Source organism: Alligator sinensis, unplaced genomic scaffold (genome assembly GCF_000455745.1).
Source record: "Alligator sinensis unplaced genomic scaffold, ASM45574v1 scaffold66_1, whole genome shotgun sequence".
Lineage (NCBI taxonomy): Eukaryota > Metazoa > Chordata > Crocodylia > Alligatoridae > Alligator > Alligator sinensis.
The window spans coordinates 842584-864721 of NW_005842484.1; the positions used below are offsets into that span (position 1 = coordinate 842584).

The 22138-nt window shown below is 38.4% G+C and overlaps 1 protein-coding gene across 3 annotated transcripts in view; it reads left to right on the forward strand.

Annotated features, from left to right (window-relative positions):
* The window catches only part of SGMS2 (sphingomyelin synthase 2), a 69027-nt gene extending 48415 nt beyond the window's left edge, over positions 1–20612 (forward strand). For all 3 annotated transcript variants that reach the window (XM_025212780.1, XM_006031135.3, XM_025212779.1), the window contains 5 exons: positions 1354–2018; positions 3810–3927; positions 6833–6986; positions 9363–9529; positions 10799–20612. In XM_025212780.1, the coding sequence (XP_025068565.1) occupies positions 1564–2018; positions 3810–3927; positions 6833–6986; positions 9363–9529; positions 10799–11002 (1098 nt within the window). In that variant the 5' untranslated portion in view covers positions 1354–1563 and the 3' untranslated portion in view covers positions 11003–20612. The remainder of the gene's footprint in view (positions 1–1353; positions 2019–3809; positions 3928–6832; positions 6987–9362; positions 9530–10798) is intronic.
* Positions 20613–22138: the final 1526 nt, after the last annotated feature.

Consider the following 22138-nt stretch of genomic DNA (forward strand, 5'->3'; position numbering starts at 1 on the left):
AAAGAGTGTGAGCAGCTTACAGTGCTGGGCCTCTCCCCATGGGAGAAACAGAGAAGAGCATTATGGTACAGTGCTGTTAGTGAAAGGTAAATATTGTGTAGATTATTAGCACATTGTTCGTAGAGTGATCTGAGCCAAATTGAGTTATACAAATATGTACCAGAGCTAAGTATGAATGTGCAATAGCACTAAGCCTTCCAATAATTTATAATCAGTATTAAGCCTTACCTGTTTCTTTCCTACAGGTGTGAATAGTACTTTTTTCCTTTCTATGCAGAAGCCTGTTGTGTATTAATAAAAAAACAAAATGAGGATTTTATTGAAGTATTAAAAAAAAAGAAGCCTAAATTACTTTATTTTATAGACCACCAAAGGGTATGTCCTGTGCCTAAAGTAGAAATCCATACAGTAAAGCATGTATGAACCTAGAATAAATATTGAATGCCATTTGTATTTCCTCCGTACAATTTTGATCTTCCTTTTACAAGCCTAATGATTAAACTCTTGGAAAATGAATCTAATTTGGCTAATTAAGAGATTTACTTGAAAATCCTCTGAAAATTGAAGCTTTGCTTAAAAATTGTATGCTAAAAATCTAATGTGGATGCACTATTTGTTTTGTATTTTTCCCATAAAACAAAAAACCACTAGAAGCTGAAGGGGGCAGGGATGGGGGGAAAAAAGTTGATTAGACTATTGATATGTTTAAGCTTTGTGATATGTTTAAGTTCTTACATGCTTTGCTGGAATGATGCTGTTCTGTATCTCTCGGAACTTGATCCTAGGAACTTCTTACTCAGAGTTTCTGGCCCATCCCCAGGGCTAAGCAGGCTGTCTATTTAAATTTATGGAGATGACTAAATTCTGTTCTGACCAGCACCCTGTGTGACACTGACAATATTCTTCTTGGTGTAGGGTTGCATTGGGATTTAAGCCACCATGGAACTCTGTCCCCAGAATGTTGGTTTTCTTTCTTTTAATTAGCTGTGAACAGAATTACAAGTGTGGATTTCCATAGACATAATAGATATATTTAAACTTAAATATAAGCTGTCAGCTGCTGACAGAGTGGTATAATTATCAGCCCTTTCTTTAAGGACAGGCTTAATAGTAACCACCATTTTTATCTCTAATCACTACAATCAAATTAAACCAAATTAAAATTATTTATGTTTGTTAAACTAAAGCTAACAGCAGTTGCTTGGTTTCTTTTGTGTCCTTTGACAAATATATGAGGTAAACTGGATTGATCCATAGAACATAGATTCCCCTAAAGTTACTTTAATATTTCATTTATGTGTTGTCATGTTGCCAGCTGTAATAGTTCCTCAGTATGGTTTTATTATTTTGCAGATGATATAGTAACAGATCTCTGGGAAGGAGTGAGATTGGCTTCAAAGATCTATTAACTGACCAGAGAAAACACAAAATGGACAATTTCTGAAGATTTTGTTAGAAGGCAAAAATTAACTTTAAAACATAAATTGGACTTCAAGGAGTAAGATATTTTAAAAAGCATCAGAAAATTGGAAATTCCTTGGTTTGGCCAAAAGTCTCAGGAGAATGGATACCATTGAGACAGCAAAGCTTGAAGAACACATGGAAGGTCAGAACAATGAGACCTCAAATGGCTATGCTCGACCTACCCTATCTGTCAGCGAAGAGAGCAAAAACGGCAATAGCAAACCAAAGGGTTTGTCCAATGGATTGCGGAAAAGCACAAAGAAGTATCCAGACTATATTCAGATTTCTATGCCTGCTGAATCTAGGAACAAATTTCCCTTGGAATGGTGGAAAACAGGCATTGCCTTTGTGTATGCTCTCTTCAACTTAATTCTAACGACTGTCATGATCACCGTAGTTCATGAGAGGGTACCTCCCAAGGAGCTCAGCCCTCCCTTGCCTGATAAATTTTTTGATTATATTGATCGCGTGAATTGGGCTTTTTCTGTATCAGAAATAAATGGAATGATACTAGTTGGATTATGGATAATCCAGTGGCTGTTTCTTCGATACAAGTAAGTATGTACATTTTCCTCTGCTGCTGCTTGGTTGGCTTATCCCACTTTTTGTCTCTCGTATTTTACCTGCCCCCTTTCTGCATGAAAGTCCCAGTGATTTCTCAGTTTGAGTACAACCTATAGAATTAGGCCCAAAATATTTAAAGAAAATTTAGAGCTAGATTCTGCGGCTGTGCCTAAGAATAGGGCTGGCAAGAGAAGAATTCAAGGTTTCATATTTTCTGTTTTAGTCTGATATACCTGTATAAATACTCTAGTCTCTACTCTAAATTAGTCAGGGCAAAAATTTAAAACCTCAGTCTCCCACATCTCTGAGTGCCCTTATCACAAATTATTGCCTGAGTCCAGGATGAATTTCCCTTTTGACCAGAAATTCTGTTCTGAACATGAGACATCTTTGCCTCTGAAAGCTTTAGATTTTGCAACCCTGCCCCCGCCCATTAAAACAGCATGTTGTAATGAAGATTGGGGGTGGGGTTCTTAAAAAAAATCAGCAAGATATGGTTACCAGCTTCTGAAGATGAAAATGCACAGTTCATTCATTGGCACTATAATGGATGTTCAAACTATATTTGAGAGAATGATCAGCTTCCTTCCTACAGTTTCTGAAATAGTTTAAAACAAAGTTAATTAGCTTTGGGACTGAAAATGAAAATATCATAAAATAAGTATGAAGCAAAATTTAAATGGTAGATATTCATATACTAAAGCAATAAACAAGGTTTGAACATAGTTACAGTTTATTAGTTGCAGTAGTTTCTTTACCTCTCTCAGCAGCAAACATTTGCTTCTTAATTTCTGTCTTGTCTGACAATCTGCAAAGATCAATTCATATATCAAATACTGTTTGTGTTGCACTTTGTGCAGTTATTCCCAAAGGGTGCGTCTTATGGCACGCTAGTATGCTGCTTAGAGTAATGGAAGTGTTGTGAGATCACCATGTATGAGGTTGTAAATGTTTTTCTCCCCTGCCTGGCACCCTGCACCACCTGCCTCGGCTACTCCAGCAGGGCTTGAGGATGCTCCTCTAGGAACTGTTGCTGCTGCTGCCTTCCTTGTCCCCAGGTAGCCCATGTGATCGCCCTCCCCCCTACTCTTAGCCACACACTGTGGTCAGGTGGAGCCCTACTTTGCAGCCTGGTTTGTCCTGTCCACTCCTCCCATGCTTCTAGGGCCATGGAGGTGCTTGCTGGTGTGTAAGACTCTGCATCCTCAGCAGTGGGAGCCGGGCTGCCCTTGCCCCATGAGATCAGGAGGGGCCAGACAGTGGAAAGAGTTGGAGCAAAGCAGGGTGAGTTCCTGGCCCTGCCGCACTTAAGTGGCATCAGCTAAATCAGTGCTTCTCAACTTTTTTTTAGCCTCAGAAACCCCCTCCATATCTTTCTGGATTTAGATCAGTCTCTGATTTTATTTATTTATTTATTTTTCAGCTGGGTGCTGTGAAATACAGAAAAGCTATAGAGTAGGGCCTTGAGGCTAAAATGGTTGCGAGCCACTGATAGAGAGACTAATCCTTTAATCCAGAAAATAATGTTTGCCCCAGGTATCAAAGGTTTGGGAACCACTGACTTACTGACTGCAGAAGTAGAATGTGGAATGGTAACTTTTTATATGCACTAAAACTGTTTTCACACATGGTTTAGATCACAAATAAAAATAAATTTTCATAGTGTGATGATTAAATGAGGCTTTACCAGGGCTTGATCATATTTTAGACTATCTCCCTCTTCTCACAAGAGACTAATTGTATCCTAAAGTTATCCTTTTTGTTTTTCTCCCTATTTTCAGGTCAATAGTGGGACGCAGGTTCTTTTTTATAATAGGAACATTGTACCTGTACCGTTGTATTACCATGTACGTTACCACCCTACCTGTGCCTGGGATGCATTTTCAATGTGCTCCAAAGGTAAGAAACTTTAGCATTGGTTAAAGTGTTTAAACCAAAGTCTTTAAAGTTAATGTTTTCATCACATACTGTATAATATTCTTCAGGGAAAAGCGCAGATGTGTATTGTAATTATTAGGTCTGTCTTTTTTGTATTTTGAGACGTTTGGCAAGATCTGGTGAGCAGGGAGCATCTTTCTGTAGTGGATGGTATTAGTAAGCACTACAGAGAGGGCTATAGCAAAAGCATTTGCATCGCAACCTCTGTCAAGTAATACCAGTGAATTCTGCTAACACTCCAAACCACAAGCGGTGGCCAGCAGGATAGAATGGTCGAGACCATAGGCGCTAACTTTGTTTTTTGCTGGTGGGTGCTTGCAGATGTAAAAAAAAAAGAGAAAAGCGGTGCTGAGTCCTGTGCACGCCCAGAAGAGGCAGCACATTACTTCAACCTGGCTCTGCAGAGTCTGTAAAGCCTGGGCGCTTTAGTGGGGCTGTTTATCCAATAGCTGATTGAATCAGCCTTAGTTAAAAGTGCCAAAAAGCCCTGCTGAAGCACCTGATCTTTGCAGATACTGCAGACCCCGGTTAAAGAAACACATTGCTGCTTCCAGCAAAGCATAGTTTTTGTTTGTTTTTTTAACATCTTCAAGTGGCTCCATGGGTGTTGAGCACCCGCTGATTTTTTGTTTGTTTGTTTCTTTCTTTCTTTTTTGGGGAGGAGGGTTGGCTTTTTGGTGGGTGCTTGAACCCCAGAGCACCCACAGAGTCTGTGATCGAGTCAAACTGAAGATGTGAGACACCCACTGTATGATCATCCAGCAGCATACAAACATCTGAAGTCATGCAGGAGCTTCCTCCCAAACCCCCAACCTCTCAATGCCACATCCAAAGAGATAAGACTACAGATGTGGAACAAGAGGCTGAAGCAAATGCCTGACAGCAGAAAAATAGACATTTCAGCAGCCGAGTCCTTCCCACCAGGGGCTGGCAAAGGTGGTGATGTCTCAATTGCCTACATACCAGAGTCAGACACTCCAAGGAACTAATGAAGAGATGGGGCTATACCGTTGGTTCAACTGCTTGTGACTGCAGCACAGAGCCTCAATCTCTGCAACATCTTCTGCAGTACCTGCTGCTTGAATACGTGTGTACAATGAAAGACCTCACAGAGTACAATAAACTAGCACAAAAGTATGTAACAAAATGGATAAATGTGGTGTTGAGACATATATATATTTTAACCTCATATCTTCGGAGAAATTTTTATTATCCAAGACCTGTATACAGTAAAAGCTCTGTTATCTGGCATCCTCTGGGAATGGGAGATGCCGGATAACAAAATATGCTGGTTAATGCGCCGCTTCTCCCACTGCATCCAGGGCATTGCTGCCCCTCCTGCAGCGTTGCTGATCCTCCCACGGGCCCTGTGGACCCCATGGGATAGGGAGGCGGGCCCGCACAGCCTGCTATGCCCCTGGGCCGTGGGGGCTCAGAGAAACCGGAAGTGCCACAGTGGGCACTTCCGGTTTCACTTTACCTTACAAGCCGGCATGCCAGTTAATAGAACGTGGCAGCTTGTAATGTGCAGGATAACAGAGCTTTTACTGTAATATGTTTTATTGTAATTTTATCAGCTGACACACAAACCAGCTGTTTGCTGGGCAGGCAGGCACATATATATGAGAGAATGGTAGAAGGCTGCAAGTATGATTATCATGCTTGTTGAACAAGGACCATCTGGGATGTCTAAACTTATTCTGACAGTCCTGGCCAAAGCAAGTTCATTAAAAAATTGAGCAAGTAGTTGTGGAAATGTGAATGTATTTGTCAATGTCACTATAAAAATAAATGGTAAAATGCTTAAAATGGTAAGGCAAGGAAATGGCATGTCTTTGGGGAACTGGCATAAGCTTGTGTTAAGATCAGTTTGGGCTACCAACCTAAGACTCCATAGCCACTTTAAGCAGCTCTCTACATGGTTAAAAAATGTTTTAGGATGTTCCCATGCTTGCACTGGGATGCTGCAGCATGAATGAATATTTCAAGGTACCTCTCTAAAGGTAGAGGAGAGTCAAGTTTGTCCTCAGTTTTTTTGTGTATTTATTTCACTTGAGTGAAATAAGGGACAAATTCAGGGATGAATTTATCCATGGAGCATATGTTAAAATATCTGAATCTAATACATTCTAGAGCCATAGAAAAACTTTGTGGGTTTTTTATAATTTATTTTGGTTTGGGTTCTCATAAGTTCATATTCCCTCTGTGCGCCAGACAGTGAATTTTAGTCAATTGTTTTGACACTGAGGGTTTGTACAACATTGGGGAAAATACAAATGCACCCACAGGCTTTGAAAAGCCTCCCAAACTGTCAGGAAACCTAGTTTTGACTCTGTAAGTAATCCTCTAATTAAGCACATTTTTGACATTGTTGCTCAGCTCTAGCTAAAAACAGCAGGTGACTTGTATATTAAAGAGATCAAAAATAAATTTGTTGCATTATCAGAAGCAACACTGAGGGATTTGTGGTATGTCACAAAAGCCTGTAATGTGCAAGATCACACTCCAGTTTTAACATCTGTTTTTTAAATATACTGGACATCATTATGTTCCAGAATATACAGCACAAATAGAAAGCCTTGCTGTTGGGGTTTTTTATGAAGTAGAGCATATTTTGTGTTAGAATACATTTTGCTGATCTTTTTCCAATTTCATCCTGTTCTGTGGATCCTTGGTTGTTGACAGATTTCTCTAAGGAACTGTGCTAGTCTTGGAGAGTTGCTTCAAAAATACACAAAGAAAATACAAAAGTTTAGTAGACACAATTCTTTCCATTTGAAGCACAAGTTGACTTCAATAAACTTCTTGTCTACACACATTCATTCTTCATCTTGTATTTTTTTTTTTTTTTGTCCTGTCTTTCTAGTTGAATGGAGATTCTCAAGCTAAGGTGCAGAGGATCCTGCGACTGATTTCTGGTGGTGGTCTGTCCATTACAGGATCACACATCCTATGTGGAGACTTTCTTTTTAGTGGTCACACTGTAGTGCTAACACTCACCTACCTATTTATCAAGGAATGTAAGTTATGGTATTCAGTAATTAATGTGTTTTGAAGCTTATTGCAAGAAGAATTCCTAAGCACACATCACATTAATACATTGATACACTTTTTTTATCGTTCCCCCCAAAAATAGCAGAACTTCACACAATTTAGAAAAATTCATCCCAGGGCTGTCTCTAGGATGGTTCTCCTATGAAGTATAGTAATATGCACATTACATGTATGGATATACTTTTTCTTAATGCAGGGTTTGGTGCTTTAGAGTTTGAGCACAGACTCTATTTTGGGAACTGGAAATGTGGGAGTGGGATAACAATGTGCTTTGAATCAAAAGAAAAATCACTGAGCACATAAGTATTTGTTTAATTTTAATTCTGCACCTTCTAATTACTGACCCTTTTGAAGAAGGAAGGAAAAATATCACTTCCTTTTGAACATTGTGGGAGCCGTGCTTGTTTATACCAATACTGAGTTTAATGCTGAGTTTCTCTAGAGCAAAAGTGCTCAGCCCCCAGCCCATGGGCCAGATCCAACCTGTGGAGCCATGCCATTCAGCCCACAGAGGCTCTCATGGGTCCAAAAGATTGTGGATAGGGAAGTGGTGGAAGCAATTACTTCTCCCTTGCTGCCAAATTTCCAATCCTGTAGGGAGCCGTGTGGGCTAGATGTCACCTGGGGGCCAATCCAGGCACACAGGCCAGCTGGAGGCAGCATGGGGCCCTGTGTTTGACCACACAAGCCCCAGTGGCACCAAAAGGTTAAGCAACACTAGTCTGGAATATAAGAACATAAGAAGTGCCCTACTGGGTGAAACCAATAGTTCATCTAGCCTAGTATCCTGTCTCTGACAGCGGCAGAAATGGATGCTAGAGGGAAAGCATTGAACCAGAATAGATCTAGGGTCATCTATTCCCTATCCATTATCTTTCTTGGTATGCGCCATTATTCATTTCCTCTGGCACCTCTAAACCTCCCCAGCCAATCCATTTAACAGTTACTAATAGATCTATCATCCATGAATTTGTCCAGTCCCTTTTTGAACCTGGGTATGCTACCTGCGTCCATCCCTCCTGTGGCAATGAATTCCATAAGTTAACTATGCATTGCATAAAAAAAGACTTTGTCTTGTTAGTTTTAAACCAGTTTCCTACTAATTTTTGCCAGGTGCATTACCCTTGTACTTGTTGATTTTGAAGTTCATCTGCCATTTTTTTTGACTGCTCACTTAGCTTGGTGAGATCTTTCTGCAGCTCCTCTCCATCAGCTTGGGACTTGACTCTACAGAATAATTTGGTATCATTTGCAAACTTAGAGACTTCATTGTACACCCCCGTTTCCAGATCACTGATGAAAACCTTGAACAAAGTTGGGGCCCGGAATAAATCCCTGCAGAACCCTCCAAAGGGTGCCTCATAATCAGTCAAACAATGAAGCTAGGTTATGTGAAATTTTGCATGCAGCACTTGTATATTGACAGAGGTTTGCCCCTCTTTCCTCTCCCCCTCCTTTCCCTCTCCCTTCCCCAACAACTAGAAACTGGTATGTGGTGTGGTGACTGCTAAGCCTAAATTTCACAGTGCTGAAAACTTTCCGGCAGTGATTCACGTGTAATTAAAACATCAGAATTGGTAGAACAGATGGCATATAGCCTAATGTTCCATGAGTAGGTGGCAACAGGATTTACTGCTTTCTCTTAATAATATTGCATGCATGAATGTTATCACAGCCTAACAGTGGGCAGTTTAAAATTTTACCCTTTAATATGTGCCCCAGGCAAGATATAGTTAACTCTTTATTTCAAAAAATTTGGGGGTGAGAATGGGGGAGGAATAATATAGTTCAGATGGCTTTAAATAGGACAAAGGGTAGAAAGAACCAAAACAAGCAGACTGTACTATAACGAACCGTCCGAAGTTGCCTCTGAAGAATTGGCCATGTATCCCATAGGCATGCTGCTGCTGTGCAGTCAGTGTCTGTACATCAGTACTGTGCCTCATTTTCTCATTGCTGCTTCCTGTGTAATTGGACTCTAAATAACGTTCATCTTTTGGAAAAATCACACTGACAAGCATGGAGTTAGTGGTTGGCTTCTTTCTTTATTTCTATACACTCAAAATCATTTTAAACACAGACTTAGATTATTTATAAACATTCATCTCTCCCTCTGCTGGAACTTCTTAGGGCACCAGAGACCATGGGGAGGAAAATATTTGCTTTATGTCAGTAAGCTAATTTAGTTCTTAAGTGTCTATTCTTACTGAAATGCAAGTATTTCCACAAATATGAATAAAATACCTACACACCAGAAGGGTTCAAATTAAATAGCTGAATCATACCTGTATTATCATATAGATATGTAGATCAACCTTCCCCTTTTTTTTTTTGGTTGACAGATTCACCTCGTCATTTCTGGTGGTATCATTTAATCTGCTGGTTAATGAGTGCTGCTGGAATAATCTGTATCCTTGTTGCACATGAACACTACACTGTGGATGTCATCATTGCTTATTATATCACCACCCGGCTCTTCTGGTGGTACCACTCAATGGCCAATGAAAAGGTGAGTGCATAGGAAATATGTAAGCTATTGTCAACGTAATAATGGCCCTTTTCGCTCAGTTCCATAAAATAAGATCATATTGATCACCAAAAGATCACCAAATTTAGTTGATTAGAACTGAGACAAAAATAGACTTTTTCCTTTGAAAGTATAAGAAAATTGGACGTCAGGGAGACTTAAGCACATCTGTACAGTTACTTGCTTTCCTGAAAGCATGTAGAAATATTTGATAGATTGCAAGGCTGGAAGGGGCCTCAGAAGATCATTGGATCCAGCCCCCTGCACCAGGCAGGAAAGACAACCGGGGTCTGGTGACTGTCCAGTCTCCTCTCCAAGATTTCCAGGGTAGGCGATTGGACCACGAGGGAGCCTGTTCCACTGTCTGGACACCCTGTCTGTGAAGAAGGTTTTCCTAATGTTGAGCCTGAAACAGTCTTCCAGAAGTTTATGGCCGTTACTCCTGGCTATCCCCATAGGCGCCCTAGTGAACAGTTGTTCGCTGACCCCTTGATGTACTCCCCTGATGTAGCGGTAAGCCTTCTCTCTTTCAGGCTGAAGAGTCCCAGATCCCTTAGCCTTTCCTCATATAGCTTGCTGTGCAAGTCTCTGATAATATGGCTGGCCCTTCTCTGGACTCTCAAAGCTTAGTGTTTAAAAAAAATACTTTATTGCTGTTTTAGGTAACCCACACCATATTTTAGGTTTTAAACAGAAGCTAGTTATATTTTTAGTGAACTTTTAAATTAACTTAGCTTTTTTTTAAAAACTTCACGGAAGTGTAAGTAGACTTATACAGGTGTCAAAATTTTTCTCTCTAGCTCTAAATATACTACTTTGCAATTTGAGATGCAACATAAGATATGATAGAACCTCTTAGATCATTGAATACAGTACTCTGCTATGACAGTCATCCATGGAGTGAATAGATCGAAATCCCTCTAAAAACTTGCTAGGTGGGGTGATTTTTTTTTTTTTTTTTTGGATTTTTTTTTTTACTCGCATTTCTTGTTGGAGTTCTGATCCAGAACCAAAAGATTATCCCCTCTGTTGAATACTATGTGATGCATTATAAAGGGGAAAAGGCACATTGGATTGTGTTTCTTCCCAGGCTCAGGACACCTATTTTCAGAATTTTTATTCTCCTATTGTACTGTATTTGACACACTCCTCCTTATAAAATTCAATTGATCTATTTGGGTATATTGCTAAAACTTGTTATTTTGTCATCTTCTTTGTCTCTTCTTTTCCCTCATCCCCATCCCAATATAGAACTTGAAGGTGTCTTCCCAAACAAATTTTCTCTCTCGAGCATGGTGGTATCCAATATTTTATTTCTTTGAGAAGAATGTACAAGGTTCAGTTCCATGCTGCTTCTCCTGGCCAATATCTTGGCCTCCCAGCTGTTTCAAATCTTCATGCAAAAAATATTCTCGGGTTCAGAAGATGGGAGAAGACAATGAAAAATCCACTTGAAGAAAGGAAAGAAATCAACTGCTCTTCTTTTTACCAAAACATTAATGCTATAACCAAAGTTCTTTGAGGACTGTATTGTTACACAAGTGGACCAAATTTTTGTGCAGTTGATTGGAAAAACACCTTGTAGACAAAAATGTCACCCCTTGATATATTTTCTAGTCATCACATTGTACAGGCCTGTTCCACTCTTCAGTGCTGGTGTGCACCACTGTTAGGATTTTTACCTGAGAAAGAAAAGAAGAAGGACTTTGGTTTATTAATGAGATTAAGCGGTGCCAAAGAATACATCACGCTCTTCATTATTAATTATCACTCATCCACAAAAGCACCCAAACAAAATCTCTTCAGAGTTCTGGAGTTTAAGGGCAGAAGAATGCTAAAAATTTAAATGCACAATGTCTATATAGAAAAATATAAAGAATAACACAGTGGTGGGAAGTGGTTTATTGCATTGTTTTTGCAAATGAAGGTTAAACCTCCTGATAAAACAACTGAAGCTGGAAGTGAACCTTGCCATTTTTACATTATACTGGGTATGAATGTATTATGACCCTGAAATACTACCAACTCCTATGTATCCTATACTACTCTAAACCATATTTTTTACACTTTTTTATTAGTAATTTTATAAAAGTTAAAAAAAAAAAAAAAAAAAAAAAAAAAAAACGCTATTGTGCTACTTGATGACATTGTGAAATAGAAATAATAGCTGCTAACATCATCAGCTCTACAACCTTGGAGATATTTTATTTTTAAAATTATAACAAATAAGAAAATAATTTCAAAGTCTAAACCTTTAACGGTGAGATAATTTCAGTCTCTATGTATTATGTGTGTATATATAGCTATATAGCACATATACCTATATATACACGTACTTCTGTGTATTTACACACACATACATTAACCAATAGTATATAACTGAAAAGAAAGCTATTTATAATGTGTTTCAAGCAAAATTTACGCTGTTGGTTTTTTTTGTTTGTTTGTTTTTTATTCATTCACTTACTTGAGGACTGTAAAGTCAAGTCTCAAATAGGGAATGCTTAAAATAAAAATAAAATTAATTTTAGTTCATAGTTTCAGCGTGAAACACTTAGCATTGTGCTTGACAGCCTCATGTTATACATTGAGAATATTATTATTTATGCTTGGCACAAACCTCAGTCTCATAAACAAGTGTCCAGGCAAATACCCTAAAACAGTAGCATTTCTTTGACTATACCTAACATCTATTATTAAATGGTGCTGTCATATGACTGACTTGCTAATTCCTTTCTACCGGTGCTGCTTTGTCCAGCCACAGGGTCTACACAAGTATGTTGGTTAAGAAATGGGAAATCACTGCTTCCTTAGAAGCACGTGCAACGTGCAGATCAGCAGTTACTATGGTTCACATTGTTTTGTTGTATTTGATATTGTTCTTTAGGAAACCAAGTGGATAATTAGCACCACAGTGTTTAAGAGTTAATAATTTGTTCTGTATTCATTTCCTCAGTTATGCTAGTATTTTATTTCCAAACCTTCAGTAAAAGCTGACAGTGGAGGGAATATCCATATTAATAGTTGGTTTAACCTTTAACATAATTGAAATACAAACTCTTTTAAGAATGCCTTGAAAAGCTTTGAATGACAAGTGTGAACACTGAAAAAAGAAATTAAATAATGACAACCTCAGTTTTAAAACTTCTAGTTAAAAAGTTGCTATAAATAAAATGCAGTTTAGAGTACTTGGATCTGATCTCTTTTTCAGAGGGCCAATAACTATAAAAATATACACCAGAGAAGTGATTTTTACCTTGCATTTCAGATTATTTGATAATGCACAAAAGTGTAATACTTTTTTCCTTACAGGGCATCCTGATAAAATATAGTTAAATAAGTAACACTAACCTTGTTCTCTTTTTAACTGTTTTGTCATATTTCACTAGAAATATTATGCACCATATTTGGGACTCTTATGTTATGCAGATAGACACATTAATCTCAGAGTTTTTTGTTTCTGGCGGAACTCTTGCCTCAAGTAGATAACTCTTACACTGTGAAAGCAGTATTTCTTCAGTTTTGAGCTGCATAGTCTTAGTGAACAGTATAGGGTTGGTCCTTTACAGAATGCAAAGTTCTGTGGTTTTTCTGTTTTCTTAAATCATTATGTCTTTGAAGTAACAGACTTCTGTGCTGTAGCTAAATCAGCCAAGTCATGTTTAATTATTTTTGTTTGTACCACTCCCATTGCCTTTGGAGGGAAATGTAATGTATTTCTTTAGTAGTAAATCTGCTTCAAGATGAGTGCTGTGAAAGATGTTATTGGAGCATTCTAAGCAGCATCAAAAACTATGGTTTTCATCTGGTAACCTGTTAAATTACTGAATAATAAATTGCCTACATAGATTACAAAAGAGTTCCAATGAGAGATTCCAATGAGATGCTTAGAAAGCTAATGACTTGCCTGCAACTTCTCTGTTCAAAAAACAGTATACTTCTGAATTTATTAAATAACCTGCCTTTTTCTGAAAACAAAATTAGGTAAATGATAGTATTTTCTAAGATTTCTTATACTTTTGACAATAGGATCTTTCCTTTTGACCTTGTAACTCAATAGAAAATAATAATCAGTTATTGAATAAAGTTTGCTTGAATTCCCTTTTTGTTTAAACAAAGACGACTTAACAAATGAGTCTGTAGCTCAATAAATTGAATAAATTCTAATTTTGGCACAATTCTCTTAATGCTTAAATTTTCTCCATTCTTAACTTGATAAAAGCGGAGGGCTTTTTAGCTTTTAAATAATGGTGACCTTTTCCCATTATCTCTCCATAACTTTAAGGTATGGGAAATTAACAAAAAAGGGAGTGGGGATTTACCTCATGTCACCTGTTTTGTCGTAACTTTTTTCATGTGCTTGTCCTTACCCTATGGTAAATGGAAGCTAAAACACAGTAGTTTTACTACTCAGTGAAATAGGGCTAAGTTTATTATAGTTTAGCACAGTGGTGCCTGGCTCAACCCTGTGGGCCAAATGAGTGATGCAGGGCTGGATCCATGTGGTCAGTCCGTGAGTGTGATCTGGTACATTTGGCCCAGCCCTGTGAGCTGGACCCAGCCATGGAGTTACTCTGCACCAGAGCCTGGCCCCACGGTCTGGATCTAGCCACCACCCGACCCGAGATGCCAGCGTAGTCTGGTGCGTTAAGGCGCTGTCATTCAGACTGCATGGCTCCCTCCTCGTCTGGAAATTTGGCAGCAGGGGAGTAGTAACAACATTAATTTCTGTGGCTTTCCAAAACTGCTGCAACCGTTCCCCCACTGCCAAATTTTTAGACCCATGGGAAGCCTGGATTCAGCGTGCGGGCCAGAGATTGAACCATACTAGTTTAGCACGTAAACAACTACAGCAGAAATAATTTGCACTAATTTGTTTGTTCCTGCCCTTTTGTTTCTTACTAATGTAAACTAAATATCTTTTATCCTTTTACTTTTTTAAAAAAAAAGTACATATCTCATTCAGGAACGTCTGGAGCTTAAATATGTTCAAGAGCAGTATACTGTGCCTTATACTTTCACATTACCCATTTCTGTATGTCCACTGTAAACACTCAAAGCACACATAGGCCACCGCTAGCTTATGTATATAAAAAGAAAAAGCGTAAGAATTTCCAGTAATTATGATAAATTACTGAATTACAAAGCAACTGCAATACAAACATTCAAGCTGGAAAGTAGGTGAATAAAAGGATAAAATCAAAAAGGAAGACACTAACTTGGAATTTGTTCAAATGCAACTTCACAGTTCTGGGCATTGCCTTTTATTCAGGTTGCCATTTCAAATATATATCATTCAATTAAAGTTTTCTGTGATTTTATTTGATTGCTGTCTATAGTAACACCTGTGTCCCTTGCCAGATACCCATAAGCAGAGCCGCTCAATTTAGGGTTTGTAAGACTTCTGAAGTCCATCCCTGGAACCTCAGTGTGTGTACCTGCCGTACCAGTAAAGTCATAGTTGTTGCTGAACGCTTGATTGGCAGGTCTGAAAACAGGTGTTTAAGCTACCTGCCTTACTGGAGTTACAAGTCTGACTTGAGCATTCATATTAAAGGAACATTGGCCATGGTGATTAGTTACTAAGTTTAATTTATCAGGATCATGGGGTAGATGGCATGTAACATATCTGTCAGATAAAGCAGCTAAGTCAAGTTTTGAACACAACTGTGGGTTTGTACCTCCATTATATGTGCTTAGTGCTCCCCTGTGGAGATAAAGGATATGTGTCTAGCATCACTCAACTCTCAAAAGGAATATTGACAAAAGGAACTATAAAGGGTTAGACTGACAGTTCAAGAAAAATAAAACCAAACCACATGTTTTCCTACTACTAGAACCAATTCCCCTACCCCCATACAGCCCCATTGCTTCTTAAGACAAACAAAAGAATGTGGATAACTTGACAATGGGTTTTTGTTCATTTTGACACTGCTGCATTACTGTCTTTTGGTAAGAATCCACAAATAAAAATGTTCTTGTGATATTGACAGCACACAAAGGAAAGTCCTTTTTTCATGAGATTTGCAATCATGATGTCGATGCTTTTTGACAAACCTTGAATTCAATCAGTCCTACAAACTTTCGAGTTTCACCAGTCACTAGCGATTTCATGGCCAGATAACTCGGCCCCCTTGTTAAATCGTCATAATGACAGCAAAGGTTTATTTCTGTTAGATTTGAAATATGCTCTAGGGCTTTAGGATCTGATTTCTCATCTACAACTCAAAGGGGCTGAATCAGGCCCATAAAGAGAGGCCTCAATATGCAGGTTTCGGTTCTGCCCCAGGCTCACTCATTGACTTGTGCTCATTTGGAGAAGTCACTTTTGTTCTCTGGGACTAATTTATCAGTTCCACTGAGCATCAAGTTGCAGTGGTCTTTCCCAGGAATAGACTCAATGGGCACATCAACACGTGCAATTAATACAAAGCAATACGCTAGTATCAGCTGGAGGTCATTGCTCCTGAGTGCCATGATTACATGTGCACTTTGGACTGCAGCATGTTGAGCTGGAGAGTCAACCTGCCAGACTGGAGCTGCTCCAACCTGGCTTAACATGCTGCAGAGAGGCTGACTGGGGCATGAGGGTACTCAAGTACAGGGCTTGCCGGCAGCTAGTCCCTGTACTGAAGCACCCTCATGCCCAAACCAGCCCCACATGTGCATTGCTTCAGAGTAAATAACTCTGCCATAGGATAGTACTTGTATTTACAAGTACTAACCTACCTTGGAGTTAATTAGTTTACTGGTGCCTAATAGAGCTGCAGTGTAGATATGGACACTTTACTACAGAGCTAATTAGCCAGCTGTGCAGTAATCGTCTCGTGTAGACACTCCCAGTGTATATGAAAATTTAATCTTTCCTCACATCAGTTTGATGGCTTGAAAAGACTGTTTCTCTGTCTCTCAGTACTATTGTGTAGTTGTACTATATACAAACTACTTCTTAAATCATTGAATAAGTGCTATAGAAGTGCAAAATACTTTCTTGAACTAGGAGTTTGACAACGTAGTTTAACTAAACTAATGAAATATGTTTTGAGTTCTATTTCTGCATTAAGCACAGCAAGAGACAGTCCACATTTCAACCGTAAGGTGTTCTTTTTGTAGTGGCTGAATCTGACAGTCATTCAAATCAATGTTGCAATTGAAGTACATGCAAGAATAATTTCCCAACATAATATATTAATGTAATTTCATTGTTATGCATTAGAGGCCAGTGATATGGATATTGCAAAGCTGTGTTGTGGAATTCTATTTGTAACAAACATTGGGAACCAAGTCAAAGTTATCCAGTTGAGTATCTCATGCAAACATATACTTAAACTAGCATGTATAGCCTGTGAGCTTTACTTTACTTAGCAATATACTGTATATTAGAATTAAATCTAGGAAGGAAGAGGGAAACTTGAAGCTAGTATATGAAGATTCAAGAAGCCATAAACAAACTATATTTGCCAAATTGGACGGTAAAACTATTACATAGGAACATTTATTTAATGCTTCAGGATATGGAGATGCATTGCAGAATATGTATTAATGGTTAAAAATTAGCCAGTTAAATTGTCTTCGAAATATATTCTTTCAATGCAAGTGCCTTATTTTATAGTCCAGTTTTATGTGTCTTCCTGTACATTGTGAAATATGTTGATTTCCTTTGGTTACTTCCACTATAAGAAAATGTGTATCAGGTATATGTTACTCTAAGGATGTGTTATTAGGATATGTTTGCAGATCTTAATCAAAATTCTCTCTGTCAGACACTTGCTATAACTTTCAAATTGTCATTAAAAGTATCACACAACCTGTACTAATGCATATAAGGGTGCATTAGCACTTCTGCTAGTAAGCTCCTGTTTCCATGGATTTAATTATTTGATTGTGAAATATCACACCATGCTGAAATGTAGCACATGAGTTTTGGGCCAAGGTCAAATATTTTGACAAATGTTGGCAAAAAGTTCTGCTTTAAAATTAGTTCGTATTACAATAGATGGGTATTAGTCTTTTCTAACGAATTCCTCAAACTGCATTACTTTTTAAGGTGGAATGTTGAAGCTAATAGTTTCTAATAGTAGTTTTGTTTAGTGCCTTTGAGTGTTTGTTTTTCTTTGGGGTGGAGGCTGGTGATGAAGAATCACTATGTTTAATTTGCTTTCAGTGGGAGCATTTTTAATCTAAATGAATAATATAAAGGCTTTTAATGAAATATGTTTTCTGTGGACGTGTTTTCTGTGATGCTGTGCTTTGGGCTAGCATGTGACCTATAGCCGCAACCCACACAATGAAGAGCATGCAAAATGGCCACTGCAACAAGAACACCCAGGAGGAATTATGGTTGACTCACATTGACTTCCTGCATGCCATAGCCATAATATCCTAACAAAGAATGTAGCATGCACCACCACACTTGTCCTGTTTCCTCACTACTTTTTGGGATGATCAGGGCTGGCCATAAAAAAGGAATGTGCTCCCAGTTACTCTCTCTGGTCTTTGTGCTATGCAATGGAAGCTTGCAGAGCTCTCCCCACCTTTTTGAATTTACTAGACCTAATTTGATTTCCTTTGGGTAAATCAAATTTCAAAGCTAGATAAAGCTCACTACCATTTTGATAAAAACTCCTGTTTCTAAAGTGCCTAAGAAGCAATTTAATCTAACACAAACTAGAAATTTTGTCTAGTTTCTAAGCCATTTATGCCCTGTATTTTGTATTTGTCCAGTGAATACTTAAGAGCTGTGAGAGGCTAGGGTTAATTGCAGGAGAATAATCTATATTGCTAGTTGTCAAAATTAGTCCTTATACTAGACTACTCTCTTTCAGTGTATCTTACAAAATATGTATTTAGCAGATGTTGTTTTTTATTAACTACCTTTTTTTAACATTAAAAACAGAATTAGGTTCTAGCAAAACACAAGTAATTTTAAAGTGAAGTTACATTTTTGGAAGAAAACTAAGAATTTTCCGAAGAGCTGAGTTCAGAGGGTTGGGTTTTTTTCTTGCAAGACTTGTTGTCTGACGCTTCTGATTCGCGTCTACTCATGCGCTTGTGCACCTATTTGAAGTCAATGGAACTGTTTACTTGCTTCAGATTAGACTTGTTTGAGCATCTTGCTGAATTGTAGTAAAAATATAAAGTGCAGCAAGATGCCTTCCCCATGATTTTAGGTGCTTCATGTCACCAGCTCAGATGAAATACAGAGATTCCCTCCCAGATTCCAATGCAAAAAAAATCTTTATTTTGCATACTTTTACATTGTTTTTTCCTTTATGTTTTATAGCGGTAGACATCTTTGCATTGTTAAAAGCAATAATCTCTTCCAAGAGATAAGAGCAGTAATGTCTTCCAAGTTATGCTGCTTTGAAAGGGAATTTGCTGTGTACAGAATAGTTTTTCAAACTCTCCTCTTTCTTTCTGTCTTCCTCTAGTCTAGTCAGTCCCATGAAGAGGAATTCCTGCATAATCTCCTGTAGGACATGATCCTACATAGCCAACTTTCTTTTGCATACAATCCCTCTGTCCCATTCGGCTTATATCTGTTATCTTTTTACACTGATTCAGAATCGTATGATTTATTTTTTAAAAAACAAAAAAAACCCATGAGCTGAAGTTTAGTCTTGAACTTCCTCAAATACATTGTCAAAGTGTGCTCTAGTAATGTTCTTTCACAATTTGCAGCTAAATTGGAATTTTGAGTGCAAAATCTAGCACTCAAGGCTATTACTTAATGTGCCTCAAAACAGTTTGCACATAGAAGTCATCCATAAATGTTTAATTACTGACAAATACAATAGTGACAAAAATGTGAGGGTTGTAAGAGAGCAGGCACTACCATATTCTGGCTGTCATATGAAATTGGGCACAGAGAAGACTGTGGGGAGAGAGAATTTACAGTGTCAGGTTTAGGAAGTTTCCCCATGACTTTTGTGGGAATACTTTTAGGTCTCCATAATACTAATTATGGGTATGTACAGATATTTGGGGAGGTTAGATCAAGTTAATGGCCACCCAATCTAAGGTAAGTCAGGATGGAGGGGGACTAGTGGGAGGGCTTAGGATCAGGGGAGGCAAGCAGGCTCCAGTGGGGGAATCAGGGAGGCAACTGAGTTCCACAGGAAGGGGAGGGTTGGGAGGCTCATGCAGTTTGCCGGGGGTGTGGCAATTGCGGGGGGTGGGGGGGGCGCAAGAGGCAGGGGCTAGCAGTGTCCTTGAGGGGACTTTGGAGGAAGGGGGAGGATTTTTTTTTCCCCCTCCCCCAGATCAGGAGCTATTTTTAGGCCCCCAAACCCTCTCTGACTCCTAGATGAACAACCCCTTGTCGAACCAACCCCCGCATGCTGTCTGCTTCTCCTCCCATCCCAACTTACTTCCTTGACTCCCAATATCAGCAGATATTGGTAAAACCAGCACTGGGAAGAGCTTACAGGATTGGGTGTTTGGCAGACTTGCAGAGGACTGACTGATCTTGGGGGAGGAGGGTTGTTGTTTGGGGGTGGGACAAAGGGTTTGAAGGACTAAAAATAGCCCAGTGCCATGGGGGTGGGGAAGGGTAGGGGAAGTGCAGTCCCAAGGCAGGGGCCAGTAGTTGGTCTTTCCCAGCCCCAAACATGGAAACTGTACAGAAGGCAATCAAATCTGTTTTGCCAGATCCGATCTAAGTTAGACTATCTCAGAGGTACACTTAACTTAGATCAGGTCAGCTGTTTTAAAACTGATCCAGCCTTTCTAGATTTCTGTACAATTCTCAGTTACAGTACACCCAACCAGGGATCTAAGTATAAGGTCTGCACCTGGGTACACTATGTTAGATTGGGTGGCCATTTTTAAAGCAATCTAACCTCTCCAAACATCTATATGTACCCTCTAGGAAGACTTTTGGGGCTGTTTATAGTGAACTTCAAAACATTCAAATATTAAAAAAAAAAAATCTACCTAGTTATAGGATTAATTCCATATTTGGACACCCTGCATGCCTATATACAGGCTCCAATGTGTTCTAATTAGACGGCTCCAGCATGCTTCACCATCATGTGTATTCAGCATCCTGCATTTCAAAATGATGGTGGGGGCACTTTAACTAAAGCTCATTGGACGAGGTTAAGTTAAAGCACCCCCGCAGCCATTCTAAAACGTGGGACACTGAATGCACATGATGCTGTGGCATTTTAAGTAGAGCAGTTGTCCAGGAGCTGCTATAATTAAAATGCCCTTTCCCACAACTCCAGAGCATGTGTATAGACACTCTGAGATTGCAAAGTAGGTGTTGTTTCATGATAAAATGAATGAACACAGCGTAGAATTTGCAACCGTATTGCATAGTTGCTATAAAGAAAACTACAAACAATTTTGGAAAACTGTAAAAACATCAACTATTTGAGTAACCCGTTAAAGCCTCATACAAACACGGTAATCTGTCTATAGAATTTGCATTTAGTACTGTAGAAAATAATCAAAGGTACCCTTTCAGGCTTGCTTTTATCAGTGTGTAGATATTTGAATGTGTATTTTTAATTGTAATTAACAAACTGATGAAAAAATATGGGTGAACTGTAGGAGGGGAAAGAAGGACAATATTACTTTAGAAATTGTACTTTTGTGTTGGCTAGTACACACACATTTTACAAGAGAAGTAGTCTGGGGTCTTTTGGATGAATGGAAACAAGTTGATCAGTAGCAGTTGTTTAAGCTCACCTACCACCTGTCTCATGCTGTTTGTGTTGGAATTATTACAAATATCTGTAGGAGACATACACAAGAATGTAGGACAGAATGCATAATAGAAATCCAAACAGCAACTGATTGAGCCACATTAGCCATCCAAAACCTATTTTTTCTTTTACCTCTTTTCTTAAATTCACGTGTTTTCCATTTAGCATGCAGTAGTTATTTTTCTTTTGTTTAGCAAATAAAAGTTCATTGTTAACAGGAGTACTTCATAGCATTTGTATATGATGGTGTCTAACATTATGGAAACAAAACTAACTATATTACTAAGGCAGACCACTATTTTCATGTATGATTAATGGTTGCAGACATCTGGCTTTTTATGTTATTATTGAGTTGGTTCTTATTATTACTGTTGTCACTTACAGGAGATGTTATGTATTTACCAATGGCAATGGATTTATTTTGATAACTTTATAACATTTTGAAAGAACATGTAACAAAAAACAGCATGTTTCTCCAAATAAATTGTCTATAAAAGTAAAAATCCAAGTGGTTGCCAGCAATTTAAAATGAACTTTACTATTCACATAAAAAAAAACAAAGTTTATGTTTTGAAAAGCCTACAATCTAGTTCAATAGGTCAACAGTGCCAAAAGTGATGATAACAACATTCACTAAGTTTTTATCAATGGAAGTCCTTCATATTCATTACAGTTTTAAAACTCAGGAAGACAGCGATAAAGTCATTAATCAGAGTTTAATGTTAAATTCCAAATAAGTTAGTAATGAACATTCAGTTCTTATTAACTGTAATATAATTTACAAAAAATTTCAAGTTGAATTTTGTAACCCTTCTCACTTGCATTTGTACGTATGGAACAATTAAATAGTTTGTTTTTAAAACTCATTAGGTATGCACTT